This window comes from Aptenodytes forsteri, unplaced genomic scaffold, assembly GCF_000699145.1.
Source record: "Aptenodytes forsteri isolate BGI_AS27 unplaced genomic scaffold, ASM69914v1 Scaffold61, whole genome shotgun sequence".
Classification (NCBI taxonomy): Eukaryota; Metazoa; Chordata; class Aves; order Sphenisciformes; family Spheniscidae; genus Aptenodytes; species Aptenodytes forsteri.
Window position 1 is genome coordinate 887,526 of NW_008794443.1, and position 403 is coordinate 887,928.

Genomic DNA, 403 nt, shown 5'->3' on the forward strand with positions numbered 1-403 from the left:
GGGGGGCCCCTCGAGGCCCCCCCCCTGCCGGGGCCGCCGGCCGGCGCCGGGAGCTGGGCACCCCGTAACCTCCTTCACCGCGACCTGGATGACACCAAGGTGCCGAAATCGCTGGCAGCTGAAGGGGAGGTGGGAGGCGGGCGACCCCCGGCCACGGCAGAACCCCCGCGGGGGCTGGCGGCCGAGCGGGGTCCTGTCACCGAAACCATCCCCGAAACGGTGGTGAGCCGGGAATTCCCACGATGGGTGCACGTGGCGGAGCCCATCTACTATTTCCGCCACACGCATGCGCCTGTCAGCGACGGGACGGTGGAGGCGCGGGCCACCCTCACCTGGACCCTGAACCCCCAAATCGACAACGAGGCGCTCTTCAGCTGTGAGGTGAAGCACCCGGCGCTCTCCA

The 403-nt window shown here is 71.0% G+C and overlaps 1 protein-coding gene across 1 annotated transcript in view; it reads left to right on the top strand.

The window, feature by feature from the left end:
- Positions 1–403, top strand: part of IGSF21 (immunoglobin superfamily member 21) — a 32,730-nt gene that overhangs the window by 27,698 nt on the left and 4,629 nt on the right. Inside the window, 1 exon segment of the mRNA XM_009289745.1 lies at positions 29–403. Coding sequence (XP_009288020.1) covers positions 29–403 — 375 coding nt within the window.